This window comes from Crinia signifera, chromosome 6 (genome assembly GCF_055691185.1).
Source record: "Crinia signifera chromosome 6, ASM5569118v1, whole genome shotgun sequence".
Lineage (NCBI taxonomy): Eukaryota > Metazoa > Chordata > Amphibia > Anura > Myobatrachidae > Crinia > Crinia signifera.
Window position 1 is genome coordinate 38,422,024 of NC_139222.1, and position 13,448 is coordinate 38,435,471.

The window sequence follows — 13,448 nt, forward strand, 5'->3', positions numbered from 1 at the left end:
GGTGCATACCCAATATGCATACTCAATATGACCCAATGAGGGACACATTGCTCTGTTTCTGGACTTTCTTCTTAATTTATGGATTACCATCACCTGTGCTTAAACACCTTTCTTATCAATTACCCTGTTTAAAATGACAGGTGATGACAATCATAAATTAAGATGGAAGTCCACAAACATAGCATTCTGGAGAGGGTCATGTTGGGAGGTATGGAGGTGTGGGGCGCTCACCTGGTGTGTCTGGTGTGTAGCTGTGTCTTTGCTGTGTAACATGGAGAGGCAGAGGGTGTCTGGCACTGTCTGTGGGCTCACTGGGCTGGTTCTCTGTCATGTGAGTCAGTCATGTGAGTCAGAGGCTCCACCCAGGGTTATATCTCCAGACACACTTTGAGTGACAGATGTAGCCAAATATATAAGAGATGTACTGGCTACATTAGTAATATAACCCACCAGTTCTCAAACTCTCATTTCACATTTTTCCAACAGGTCATGATTTCAGGATTTCTGTCCGATGAAGCTGGTGGTATATTTAGAGACCCAGCAACATAGATAAATGGTCTGATTCAGATGGTGGGGGGGAGTATGCACATGTGCATGTGTGAATGCCTTCAGCGAATATCACATGCGCCAAAGCCTTCACACTGTGAGGGGGGGGAGGGAAGCGTTTTATGGGCGTTAGCCTGAGAACGCAGGCGTGGCGATGCCTGTTCGGGGCGGGTGGCTGACGTCACATGACCCCAGTTTACCTGTTCGCTGGGCAGCAAATACCTAGCGAACAGCTCTGAATCAGGCTCAAAGTCACCTATGCAGGATTAAAGCGATCCACTTTACATGGCCCGGAACCACCGAATGTATAAAAAAAACTTGTTCAAATAAAGCAGTATTCCACTAAATGGTCTGTTCTCTGAATTTAATGGAACGCCATGTTTTTGTTCAGTGGCTACCAGGAAATACATAGATTCAATATTACACATATGGGTGACAGAACTGTACAGCAGGTATTTGATACACACACATTGTATACACACTTAGGGCCAGATGTATCAATCTTCAAAAAGTGATAAAATGGAGAATGATAAATAGCCAGCCAATCAGCTTCTACCTGCCACGTTACATGCTGAGCTTGAAAAATGGCAGGTAGGAGCTGATTGGCTGGCTGTTTATCACTCTCCGCTCTATCACTTTTTGAAGTTTGATACATCTGGCCCTTAATATCTTTTGTGAATTTTCTGATGACGAAACGCTTGTGACTTCTGGGCGAAACGTTTTCCGCACTCGGCGCAGGAAAACGGTTTCTCCCCCGTGTGAACTCGCTGATGCCTGCTGAGATCTGAGCTGCTGATGAAGCGCTTCCTGCACACTGCGCAGGAATACGGCTTGTTCCCGGAGTGAATTTTCTGATGCGAGACAAGACAGGATCTGACCGTAAAACATTTCCCGCATTCGGGGCAGGAGAACGGTTTATCTCCAGTGTGATTCTTTTGATGGATCACCAGCTTTGAGTTACTGATAAAACATTTTCCACACTCCGCGCAGGAATGGGGACGCTCCCCCGTGTGGATTTTCTCATGTGTAACCAGATTTGATTTGGTGTTGAAACATTTCCCGCATTCTGAGCAGGAATAGGGCTTCTCCCCGGTGTGGGTCCTGTTGTGTATAATAAGGTCTTTGTTACTGGTAAAACATTTCCCACACTCAGCGCAGGAATGGGGTCTCTCTCCAGTGTGAATTTTCTGATGCGTGACAAGGTTGGATTTGACAACAAAACACTTCCCGCATTCGGCACAGGAGTAGGGTTTATCCCCAGTGTGGATTTTCTCATGGTTAGCAAGATGAGACTTAATACTGAAGCGCTTCCCGCACTGGGCGCAGGAGTGTATTCTCTCCCCTGTGTGAGTCTTCTGATGTCTAACAAAATTCGACTTACTGTTGAAGCTCTTCCCACACACAGCGCACAGAAACGGTTTCTCTCCGACCTGAAGCCTCTGGTTGTCTCTGGTGTGCATCCCAGTAAGAGGGGCGGTGTATTGTGGGTAACTATCAGCGTCTGTGAGATTTCCTTCTCCGCACCAATCAGATTCCTCCTTAATATGAACCATGGTATACTGTATTGGCGAATGATCTGAGGGTGTACAGCTGTCAGCATCTGGGAGAGTCTCCTCTTCCGATGATACAGACACCTCCTTAATGTGACCATCAGTAGACTCGGTCGGTGTGTATATGTCCTCATCTGTCACAGCTTCGTCTTTGTGTGTAGGGGATTCCTCCTTAATGTAAGCGGGTAGATGCTGTGTCTGAGTGTGAGGCTCTGGGACTGGGAGACTCCCTGCCCGGCAGGAGTCAGACTCTGCTTTGATAGACGTAGGTGAGTACTGTACATGTGTGTGATCTGCGGATGCAGAGCGTTCCGTCTCCCGGTGTTTTATCGCTATGCCGGGATCCTCACTTATACAATCTGGCGAAGAAGCAGAACGCTCTAATCCTCCGTAGGACGTTGTAGCCTCAGTGAGAGCTGATGAAGAGAAATGCATGATGGTTAGACGGCAACAGATTAAGACCACGTTTTCAGCTCACACTGGCGCAGATGTGTCAACTAGCATTAAGTGCTTTTTCTGCATTCAGCGCTAGTTAACTGGGGGCATTGTTTCTTTAAATGTACTAACCGCGCATCTGATGTTTGCTAGGGACAGCCCGCAGAGCGGTTGTCCCCTGCAGTCCGCCTCAGTAGTTAGCGACCGGGGTGACATATTAACATAAATCGCCCCGGCTGCTTCGCCAGCTCAGGGCTAGGGATGCCCTATCCCCACTGCGGGGACAATGCTAGCCCTGCTGCTGGCTCCGGGCTGCGCTGAAGATCTCGTGGTAATAGTGAGATCTCGCACATGCCTGGGGTGCCAATAAGGAGAGTCGTTAACGCTGGGCATAACGGCTCTCCGTATCAGCGCCGGGGGAGGTTAATACATTTGACCGTAACGGGTGCCCGTTATTGTCTTTGCCTCAATATGCAGGAGAAGCGGGACCCATAATTTTATAAATGGCCCTATTGATACATCTGCCCCAGTGACAACTGGTGGCTTCAGCCGCAGAGCTCACCGGCCAATGTGATCATCGTTACCGCCTGTAGTAATGTCTTATCTGTAAGAGTGAGATGCTATTGTAGCAGCAGGTGTGTGATAAGGCTGCCAGCCTAACAAACAAGATGGCCGCGATGCTGAACGGATCAGCACGTCCCTTAGCTATTTCTGTGTAGTAATCTAGGCTGAAGTAAATGGATGAGATGAAAATTAGCAGACTTATGCCCCTAACTGGAGAAATGGGAACCACAGATGACACACACACATGGGGTGATTCAGTACCGTGCGCTAAGCAGCGGTCGTTTATTTAACAAATAGCCATACAACAGTTCTGCCCTTGAGTTTAGTCATAATAAGGGGCTGCAAATGAGAAAAGATTGGGGAGGAGGTGCCTGTAGCCTCTTTTTCTATTCTTAAAGGCACTTACTGTGACTCGAGAGCAGGACTGACATAGTCAGCTAGGCCTCACTTCTCTCCACACTATTTTCTGACAGGAAGGCGTTTATTTACTAACATGGGATGTTGCTACAGGACACCAATCAGATTCTATCTATTATCTTCTAGAAGGTACTAAATAAATAAGAAGTATAATCTGATTGGTTGCCCGTAGCAACATCCCATCTTAGTAAATTGACCCCAAAATGTCCTCCTAATACACATGCGTGACAAAAAACTAAATATAAACAGATTCCCCTACATGTGTAGTGTTCCCCCTAGGAATTTTTTGGGGCAGGGCGCCGCTGTATGGGATGGGGGCAGACCGGGCCCGCCGACGTCATCGTTGTAGGCGTGCCCGGGCCGCCGCGTCATCAAAGGAGGCGCGCCCGGGCCGCCGCGTCATCAAAGGAGGCGCGCCCGGGCCGCCGCGTCATCAAAGGAGGCGCGCCCGGGCCGCCGCGTCATCAAAGCGGGAGTGCCCGGGCTTCCTCCGTCGTACAAGGGGGCGGACCTGGCCCCGCCGAAGTCCGTGAGCTGCCGGGGAAGCCTAGCGCCGCCGAGATTGCGGTGCCTGGAGCTTCCCCGGGCACAACATTAGTCAGGCAGCAGGCTCTTTTAGCGGGGCGCTGCTGGAGGGGCAGGGCGCATTTTGCCCTTTAGAAATCGGGCAGGGCGCAGCGCCCCGCTAAAACAGCCTAGCGGGAACACTACATGTGTCTCCCAGATCCACCAAACTCACACTATTGTAGGTTTCCCCAGACAAAACTAACCATCCCCTTACCCAGGGGTCCATCAGCATGGCAATTCCTCATCACTCCATCCATGTACAGGTCTCCATGTCCTTCTCTATACTCCCACTCCTACACAGAGAAACAGTCATTGTTATAATCCCACCCTCACACACAATGGTGCATAGATCATCCCCTGTCACCCTGTGCCCCACTGCGTAACTAAGGGCCTAGTGCACAGGGAACTGGCTCTGACCATAGCAGTTATGACTGTAGTGTTGCTTGCACGCTAACAGCCCATTCCCAGCAGTGCCCGGTGCTCACCTCTCCAGTCAGCAGCTCAATGATCCTATTTATGACTTCTAGAATCTTCTGGTCACTGTCTCTCTCCTGTATCAGAGGATCCAGGACGGGTCTTTGGGTCCTGCGGACGCCCCCTGTCACGCGGGGACAGATGGGGACACACTCACCAGATGTCTTGTTCACAACTGTGTAGTCCTGTGCATTGGGAGAGGAGTGCAAAGAGAGATTTTATATGAACAATATCATTTGTTGAAAACTACACCAATTACCAACCCCGTATTAGAACAATGGGATACGATAAGATAATGTATATCATTTCCCTTGCTCTCCCGTGAATGTGATATCTTATGTGCCCACTATACCATGTGACATAAGATCATAATATTTGCAGAGCATCACTCAATATCTCACCATCAAGCCTGCATACAGTATAGGACTATTAGATGTTGTCTCATAATATGCACGGGAGTGGGCATCTTACAACAGATCGTGTGTGCACATTATACAATATTGCAATTAAATCATTACAATCATGTCCAATATTGCAAAATGTATATGGACCCTAGTCCGAGAACAATTTAAGACTTCCTAAGTGTGTGCAGTCCAAGACCCTGCTCCCCATGACTTACTGAGTGTGTGTAGTTCAAAGCCTTCCTCCCCATGCCTTCCCAAGTGCGTGCAGTCCAAAGCCTTCCTCATCATGACTTCCTGAGGGTGTGCAGTCCAAGAGCTTCCTTCCCATGACTTCCTAAGTATGTGCAAATGAAGGCCTTCCTGCCCATGACTTCCTGTGTCTACAATCCAAGGCCTTCCTTCCCATGACTACCTAAGTGCAATCAGTCCAAGGCCTTACTCCCCATAACTTCCTAAGTGTGTGCAGTCCAAGACCCTGCTCCCCATGACTTACTGAGTGTGTGTAGTTCAAGGGCATCCTTCCCATGACTTCATAAGTGTGTGCAGTCCAAGGCCTTCCTCCCCATGCCTTCCCAAGTGCGTGCAGTCCAAAGTCTTCCTCATCATGACTTCCTGAGGGTGTGCAGTCCAAGAACTTCCTTCCCATGACTTCCTAAGTATGTGCAAATGAAGGCCTTCCTGCCCATGACTTCCTGTGTCTACAATCCAAGGCCTTCCTTCCCATGACTACCTAAGTGCAATCAGTCCAAGGCCTTACTCCCCATAACTTCCTAAGTGTGTTAGCTCTGGATGAAATCTTAGTGGAGAAGTCATTTTAGTTAAATAGAGGTAATCACTGATCTTAATTGTTAGTATAAAATCTGTGGGCATGCGCAGTACCAATTTATGTCTGGTAAACTAATCAAATTGACCTAAGACATCTCAGTATGAGCCACTGTAACTTTATTTTTAGGTACATTGAATAACACGAGAAACCAGCTGTCCTGGGTTATCAGATTAAAGATCAGAAGGGGGAAGCTGACCCATTGACCCAGCTGACCATACTGCTGTCCTCTCTCGTACAACTAACATCTTGGAGGCCCCCTGCTGGTCTCTGTGATAATGCGCTTGGTGCTGCTGTCCATGGTGCTGAACTACTGCTGTGGTCTGGTATCTCATCCTGCCTGCCTACTGTGGCTGATTGTACAGCTGGGATTGCAGGGAGGGTTGGCTTTCTTGTTTTTTTTTAATTTTTGTAGAAGTCTCTCTTGAGCCTTTTGGCCCTTATTCTGGTTCACTCGCAAAGGCAAATTCCTTCTAAAATGGACAAAACCATGTGCACTGCAGGGGGGGGGCAAATGCTACAGAGATTTAGATTTGGGTCATTTATTTTGGTACTTGTTTCCTATCTGGGCGCCCGCTACGTTAATTGCGCACCATGCTATTCTCCGTATAAAAATCGGATCGCATCGCATCGGATACCACAAATGCACATACACGATATTGAACGATGCGATGCGATTTCGTTCCCGCTTTTATGGTTGGCCCATAGGATATATAGGAAACCCCCCCTGATGGTTTAAAATGCGCCTCCATTGTTAACGCCACCCCAGTATTGACGTCAACCCGAAGCGTGGCGAGCGCAGCGAGCCCCGCGAGGGGCGGCGGTACGCGTCCTCCGACTTTTTCATACCCCCACTATCCACGTCGGCGTGGAGTTGAGAATAGAATAGTGTGGCGAGCGCAGCGAGCCACCGAGCCCGAAGCGTGGCGAGCGCAGCGAGCCCCGCGAGGGGACGCGGATACTTCACAGGTATCCGTGTCCCCTCGCGGGCTTCACAGGTATCCGCGTGCACTCGCCACGCTTCGGGCTCGCCACACTATTCTATTCTCAACTCCACGCCGACGTGGATAGTGGGGGTATGAAAAAGTCGGAGGACGCGTACCGCTGCGCTCGCCACGCTTCGGGTTGACGTCAATACTGGGGTGGCGTTAACAATGGAGGCGCATTTTAAACCATCAGGGGGGGGGTTTCCTATACAAATCGTGGGTTTGCGGGGTTATTACTTTGAAATCAATGTAAAATCGGGTCTCAGGGACCATTTAACATTGATTCCAATGTAAAAATCGGGGTTGATCGCGTCACCGCATGCGATGCGATCCGATTTAAAATGAAATCGGATCGGATAGCATCGTATGCCATCGTACATCATCGAGTACCGAATCCGATGCGATGCGATCATTACGGTGCCGTACGTTGAAAACCTGGGCGCCCAGATAGGAAACAAGTACCTTTATTTTGTTTATGTGCAGGGAAAATACTGGCTGCTTTATTTTTACACTGCAATATAGCGTTCACTTTGAATTAGAACCCCACGTAAATCTTATTCTCTCTGAGAGCAAAGTAACATAAGCAGCAGTGCACCAATAGGTACACCCGCGTGTGAATCCACCAATCCTCACACGTCAGAGACCATGTCACTCCATCTGTCTGATTGGTTAGTATTGCACTACCTCCTGTGCAACAAGGGGTTAAACTTGTGCCCCCTCTGACTGTACTTCGATTAGCACGGTAAATGGCAGGGACAGGAAGAGGTGGGTGCCAGCCATGTTAAATAAAACATAAGTCCATATGATATGTATATATACTAGCTGAGGTACCCAGCATTGCCCGGGTTTGGTTGTACAATAACATTACTTGGACTTTATCCTTCTTTTGTTTTATTCTAAGATTTATACCCCGGTCTGTGGTGGGCTCCCGGATCTGACCACAGCTTTTTTTCTCTACCCCCTTTTATGTTATGAAACGCTGCCATATCTTGCATCCCTGACCCACTTTGTAGTGGCCGGACCCCTTTATGGGCCCCTGGCAGTATCGGGATTGGAAGTGTCCGTGAACCTACTCGGAACCCAATTAATGTCCTCTACCTCCTCTATGTTACGCAACGTTGCTATAACTTGCATCCCTGACCCACTCTGTGTAGTGGACGACCCCTTTTTGGGACCCTGGGACCCGTACGGGGGTGGTTCGGGTATCTTACCCTTGCAGCATTTCTTTTTTACAGATTATAAATCATATGTGTACCAAGTTTGGTGTCAATTTCTGCAGCTATTCGAGATTCAAGCTAGAACATACACACACACACACACACACACACACAGACATCCATTGTTATATATAAAGAAGAATGTTGTAACGGTATGTGGTCATTTTGTATACAGCATAATGGTCAACAGTCATAAGGTCGACATGGTTCTAGGTCGAAAGGTCATTAGTTCGACAGGTCATTAGTTCGACAATGTCTAGGTCGACAGTCAAAAGGTCGACATGGAGTTTTTAACCGTTTTTTTGAGCCGACATGAGGTATTTCATGCCCTGCCATCCACTAGGGCAAGGTGGGTGAATAAAATAGTGTGCCAAGCGTATCGAGGCACCGTGCCCGACGCATCGTGAGTGCAGCGAGCGATGCGAGGGGATGCGGTGCAATTTAAACTGTGTCCATGTCGACTGTGTTGACATTCAGGTAAAAAACCCCATGTTGACCTTTTCACTGTCAACCTAGACAATGTCGAACTAATGACCTGTCGACCTAGAACCATGTCAACCTAATGACTGTAGACCATAATGCTGTAGACCAAATGATCCATACCCGTTGTAACCTATTTTCATAGGGTGACTGATGCGCAAATTGCTATTTCTGAAAGTGAGCTCTGAGTCTTGGCACATTCAGACACACAGTTGTTAACAAATGAGGGACACTGCAGTGGCATTAGCATACCGTCACAGACGGGCGACCACCAATAAATGCCGCTGAGGGCACTTCTGCATCCACCTTAGCGTCAGACCTTTACCTCTAAAGAGCTGCCGCCAACCTGGGGAGACCAATACCACAAAAACGATGTCCTAGAGGTGCGCTAACAGGACCAAACACTCACAGGAACCCTGCCCCTGCTCCGCTTCAAATCCCCTCCCCTTCCTGGTCATATCCCCTCACAACCATGCGAGGGGACGTGTCACAGAGACAACCGCATCCCCTCGCATGTTCCGCTGGCGGTGAAATCAATCGATGGTCGCCAACCATCAAAATGATTTCTTCAGGCCACGCAAATATAAGTCAGTGGAGGCTGACTTATATTTGCGGCCTTTCCGATGAAGACAGGGCGGGCGGCTGCAATGTCAGCCGCCCGCCCCCGACACACCTCCTCCCGCCCACAATCTCATGCGCAAATGGCCCGGCGACATTGTAAATGCCATACTGCCCTCAGTTACGAAGACCTCTGTACAATGCATACTGACAGAGGACATTGTTATCAACCCGCGGCAGCGTACAGACCGCTCAGCACACAGCGCTGCACCAAATGCCTCAAGGCCTGTGGGGTGCTCAACGTCAGCCATGGTGAGTACCTACCAGCAGTGATCTGCAGAGGGAAACCAGAAACCACTGAGCAGGAGTTGGGTGGCCTAGAGATTACTACTGGGAGCTGTGCATGATACATTCCTAATGGGAAGCGGTCATCCATTAGAATGAACTTAGGTCTACAGTCATTAGGTCGACCCCACTAGGTCGACTGGCAGGAAGGTCGACCTGACTTAAGGTCGTCATGGGCCAAGGTCGACATGACTTAAGGTCGAATTTGCATAAAGGTCGACATGAGGAAGGTCGACTGGTCATAAGGTCGACATGGGTTTTTCACTGTTTTTTGAGCCGACAGGCGGTATTTCATGCCCTAACATCCACTAGGGCGTGGAGGAGCGAAGCAAGCCACCGTGCCCAAAGCATCACGAGCGAAGCGAGCGATGCGAGGGTCCGATTCTCATTGCCAACTGTGTCCATGTCGACTGTGTCGACATTCGGGTCAAAAAACAGTGAAAAACCCATGTCGACCTTATGACCAGTCGACCTTCCTCATGTCGACCTTTATGCAAATTCGACCTAAAGTCATGTCGACCTTAAGTCAGGTCGACCTTCCTGCCAGTCGACCTAGTGGGGTCGACCTAATGACTGTAGACCTAAGTGTGGTCTGACAGATGTACCGATTCCTTCCTGATTGATGCATGATATATATATTGTTTTTAATTAAAATGTTAATCTGTGTACATTACATTGCTTGAAAGCTTCTAAAACACTATAGAACCACATAGTTTACCGTGTTTTGCTGTCAATATCCGTAACATTTTAAAAATCGATGGGTCAAACCCTCCAAGAATCTGCCGCTTAGTAAATATGCCCCACTGTCTGGTTACCCTTGTGATATAATAGCAGCAATATCCCCAGCATTCTTATAGGTCTCACCTCTCCGGTCAGCAGGTAGATGATCTCCAGTGTGAGACTCAGTATCCTCTCCGTCCTGTGATTTCTGTGCTTCTCCATCCCAGAGAGTCAGTCAGGTGATGTACACAAGCCTCGTCCCTCTAGATAAGAAGATTGTTACAAAGGACCTATACCCCTTTCACATCGCACTTTTAAAACGGTAAATTGCCGTTTTTTTCCCTTTTTAAAACGTTTAAGCCTGCACTGTGAATGCACCACAGCCGATTTACCGTTTAAAGTTAACTGGCATTTCGAACCGTGTAAAAAGCAGAGTCCTACACGGTTCCTTGCCGTTTTTTGTGCAATGTGAATGTGTACAATGCTATGCATTCACAGTGCAGGCTTAAACGTTTTAAAAAGGGTAAAAAAAAAACGGCAATTTACTGTTTTAAAAGTGCGATGTGAAAGAGGTATAAACCGGTATTTAAAACGGTAATCTGCGGCAATGTTAAGGCTCTGACCCGTTTTAATTACCGTTTTAAATACCGGTTTTTAAAACGTGTCGGCGATGTGAAAGTGGTACTATTTACACGGGCAGAAGACTCATTGAAAGCTACACAATTCCCTTTATTGCCGTTTGTCTGTCAACACTGTGCAACAAAACAAGTCGAGGGTCCCGTTAATTTTTGTCCAGCCCTTTTTATTGTATTTTATTTTTTTAAAATATTCTGATAAATAAAAAAACAAATGCACTAAATATTTAATAAACAATGAGGAACACCAATAACTTTAGTTAGTTTCAAGTAATTTGTTCACATCTTTAAGTTAATCAGCTAAAAAAAAAAAATTTTCCTCGCTGCTCCGAACAGAAGAGGAAAACCCCCCAAACCAAAACCACCTGGTGGGACATGTCCCGGATTCCTTATACCTTATTCCAATCAGGAATATGGGCCTAATTTAGCACCATTCGGAACAAGGCAAATTTGGCCTTGTTCCAATGGTGGGGGGTATGCGCAAGTGTGTATTTGCACATGTGCAGACACTCCGGCAACGAACAACTTTGGCAAGGTACACACTCGCATTTTGTTTCTGTACAGAGTAAACACTGGCTGCTTTATTCTACACTTCAATTTAGATTTCCGTTTGAACACACCTCACCTAAATCTAACTCTCTCTGCACATGTTACATCTGCCCCACCTACAGTGCAGCATGGTTTTGTCCCCAGAGTTTCATGGGCGTGCCGGCAAAAATGGTGGGCGCTTCCAAAGAAATGCTGGGAGTGTCCAACTTAAAGCAGGTGTGCTTTTGACCATTAGGACGACGGCACCTGCGCCTAAAATGGCTCTTTTGCTTTAAGTGTCCTAGTGAGTCCTGGGCTACGCAGAGTCTGGGAGCACCAGGGACAAGAAAAATCATTCGATGGTCAGTAAAAATCAAATGATTTTTCCTCTGATTTGCCCCATGCGAACCTGTACATGCATTGATACAGCTCCCCCTGAGTCATTAGCATCCCAAATCAGGTTTACTGTAAGAAACAATAATAAGGACCAATGGATCAGGGTGCTAGTAAATATAAAATGAAAAAAAAAAAAGTCACTGACATCTGTGACCCCAAATCTTCTTTAAACTCCTTAGATCCTGACTGTCTCCTGATTTAATGCCTGTATATATGACAGCACAGGGCTACCAGCTTGCTATAGATCAGTGGTTCCCAACCTGGGGTACTAGTACCCCTGGGGGTACTTTGCAGACCTGTTGGGGGTACTTGAAAATAATATTGATAATGGCGGAAAAATAAAAAGAAGTTTCCCGATGTTGGAAAAAATCTCCCATTGCCATTGAGACAAACCACGTTGCATCACTTTTGGTTCCGACGGCAGCATCATTAGCATCTCCACTTGCTTTTTGCCTGACCAACAATTCACTGGGAGCTACCCGCGGCTGCCCTCAGACATCAGCGATCTGACCCGGGTGGAGGAAACAGTGGCTTTAATTTTACAGGCGTTAGTGGGAACCCTTGACACAGCCAGTGGCCAGACACAGAGGGAACAGATTCCTGACCGCACACTACTCCTCTGCTACTCCTTAATATAAGTACACACATAGCACTCCCTTCCACTTCATTAAGAAGTTCTGTGGCTATTTCAAATTGAGAGGAGGGGGTACTCATAAATGAAAAGCCTAATCAAGGGGTAGGGGGGAGAAAAAAGGGGGACTATGTAAAAACCGGACCGGACTAAACCCCGGACTGCCGGACAGGACATAAAAATCTGCAGTCCGGAGCTTGTAGGGTCCGGTCCGGGGGGTTTCCTGTCCAGGGGTGTCTTGTCCGGGGGGGGGGGGGGGGGGGGGGTCCCTGTGATAGCTATCACCAGGGACATGGTGAAGGGTAGATTACAGCCTCCCCAGCTGGTCCGGACCGTCCGGTTTTTGCTACATGCCCGGACCATACAGGGAGGCTTTATTCTACCCCCCCCCCTCCTCTACCTGGTGACAGGTGTGACAGGCAGCCCCCCCGGACAGGACACCCCCCGGACCGGAGGCTACAAGCTACAAAATGCAGAGTTTGATGTCCGGTCCGGCGGTCCGGAGGTTTTGTGTTGGTCCGGTTTTCACCCATACCCGAAAAAAGGTTGGGAACCACTGCTATAGATGGTACATTACAGAATAAAGGCACATAGAACAGTTAAATGCATGATGTATAATCCCTGTACTATACAACCAAGGCCAGCGCCAGACTCACTGACTGGACCGAAAATCACGGCAGACAGAGATCTATAACAGGACTGCATGCATGACATAGTTACCAGTGTGTCAGATTGTCCCCAGCAATGCAATGTCCTGAGCAGGAAGGTGATTGCTAGAGATACACATCCGGGTGGGGAGTATCAGGCCTCTCCATTTGATTATATCCTATTTACTTCAGGTTCCTTAAGAAAGATCCCCCGGCCAGCCAGGTCAATACAGTATAAGGCAGTCAGGTGACATGTGCGGGTCACTGCAGCCAGTGCCAGGGCATTTAAACTACAACTCCCAGATTGCATTTCTCAATCGACTTCGTTTAGAACTCTGCTAATGTGCTGGTTATATGCGCGGCAGCGGCCTCTAGTGGTCTGTTCGATGTACTTTTTTTTAATTACTGTCCCCAATTTAGGGTTTACACCTTTTTCCTTTTACATGTTTCTTCTTGGAACTTTAGAGTCATCGTTGTGGAGAACAGATCTTCTGCACAGTAAATCAATGTTCGTTATTAAAGTAA

At 47.9% G+C, this 13,448-nt stretch overlaps 1 protein-coding gene across 1 annotated transcript; it reads right to left on the bottom strand.

Annotated features, from left to right (window-relative positions):
- Positions 1-1,174: 1,174 nt before the first annotated feature.
- Positions 1,175-13,210, bottom strand: LOC146007570 (uncharacterized). The gene is made up of 5 exons (XM_083146033.1): positions 12,997-13,210; positions 10,231-10,349; positions 4,565-4,738; positions 4,294-4,372; positions 1,175-2,512 (listed from the first exon to the last, which is right to left on the bottom strand). The coding sequence occupies exons 2-5, from the start codon at positions 10,306-10,308 to the stop codon at positions 1,209-1,211; spliced, it is 1,635 nt and encodes a 544-aa protein (XP_083002159.1). The 5' UTR covers positions 10,309-10,349; positions 12,997-13,210; the 3' UTR covers positions 1,175-1,208.
- Positions 13,211-13,448: the final 238 nt, after the last annotated feature.